Raw genomic sequence first — 1065 nt, 5'->3', positions numbered from 1 at the left:
ATAAAGGAAGTTCTTGAAAGTGTAAGCTGAAAACCAGAGGCAAAATTTTTAAAAATTAACCACTTAGATCCACACCTAAGATTTTCATGCCCATAGCTCTTTTCCCCTATGGGCATTCATGATTATTCACCTAGAACACAATTTTATTTATTTACTTTTATTTTGATAAAAACAGTCCCACAGCATTTATTGTCATCTGGTAATAACATAAGGGTGAGCACAACAATATGAATACATGTTTTAGAACTACATCTCTAACAAAGGGCACCTAAAAAACCAACTGTATTACCAAACGATTTCTCATTTCATTGATCACTTCTAGTTGGAGACGCTTTGGATCAGAGTAATGTTATCTCCTTTTAGCATGATCCGACCCAGTTGTTTTCTTGATTTTGTTTTAGAATGTATCTCTTCTGCATCATCTAATACAAGGTTCCTATACTCATCAAAACCAATGATACAGCCCTCTATCCGCATATTCACTTGCTCATAAAGCCACACCTGAATATGAGATCTATTTTGCAAATATCTGAAGATGAGATTGATGGGCTGCACCATCACCTTCTGCACCTTCTGGCCTTGGCCCCGGTACGTCTTGCTGGAAGCTCACAAGCATCACACCGCTCCACTGCAACACAATTTTAAAACATAAACACAGAACAAAACACATTTCCTCCATTAGAACTGCAATCGTCTTCCAAATTTGAATTTAAAATTTTTGAATCTTTGTTCCTCGTAGCAAAAGAAACTACATTTAAGACTGGTGACATTCAGGCTTCATTTATGTGTTTTTTAATTTATATTTTTGTTGTGTTAAAATATGCTAATTAATCAATAGATGTACATATACTTTCTATTTTGTTTTTACCACTTCTATCAATTGATCAATTCAGTTTAAAGAGAAAGATATTTGAAAACATTATCTCCAGCTTAATTTCAGTGTGAATAAATTCTAGCTTAGAGCTAATATGAGAAGAAATATAAGCTAAAGAGCACAATGGCATCACCAGGAGAATGAAGTAAAGCTTTCCACTTATTTCAACCTGTATGTTTACATACTCACCT

General features: G+C 34.2%; 1 protein-coding gene across 1 annotated transcript; it reads right to left on the bottom strand.

The window, feature by feature from the left end:
- Positions 1–318: 318 nt before the first annotated feature.
- LOC106700698 (small nuclear ribonucleoprotein E-like) lies at positions 319–609 on the bottom strand. Its single transcript, XM_070366148.1, has one exon. It carries the CDS (start codon positions 556–558, stop codon positions 319–321), a length of 240 nt encoding a protein of 79 aa, XP_070222249.1. The 5' UTR covers positions 559–609.
- Between the last annotated feature and the right edge of the window lie 456 nt (positions 610–1065).

Source organism: Bos mutus, chromosome X (assembly GCF_027580195.1).
Source record: "Bos mutus isolate GX-2022 chromosome X, NWIPB_WYAK_1.1, whole genome shotgun sequence".
In the NCBI taxonomy this organism is placed as follows: Eukaryota; Metazoa; Chordata; class Mammalia; order Artiodactyla; family Bovidae; genus Bos; species Bos mutus.
The sequence above is the reverse complement of the archived record's forward strand: the minus strand, read 5'-3'. Positions and strand labels throughout refer to the sequence as shown.

Excerpts from the sequence above, each read along its gene's own strand:
- LOC106700698 (XM_070366148.1), bottom strand. The coding sequence starts at position 558 with ATGGTGCAGCCCATCAATCTCATCTTCAGATATTTGCAAAATAGATCT.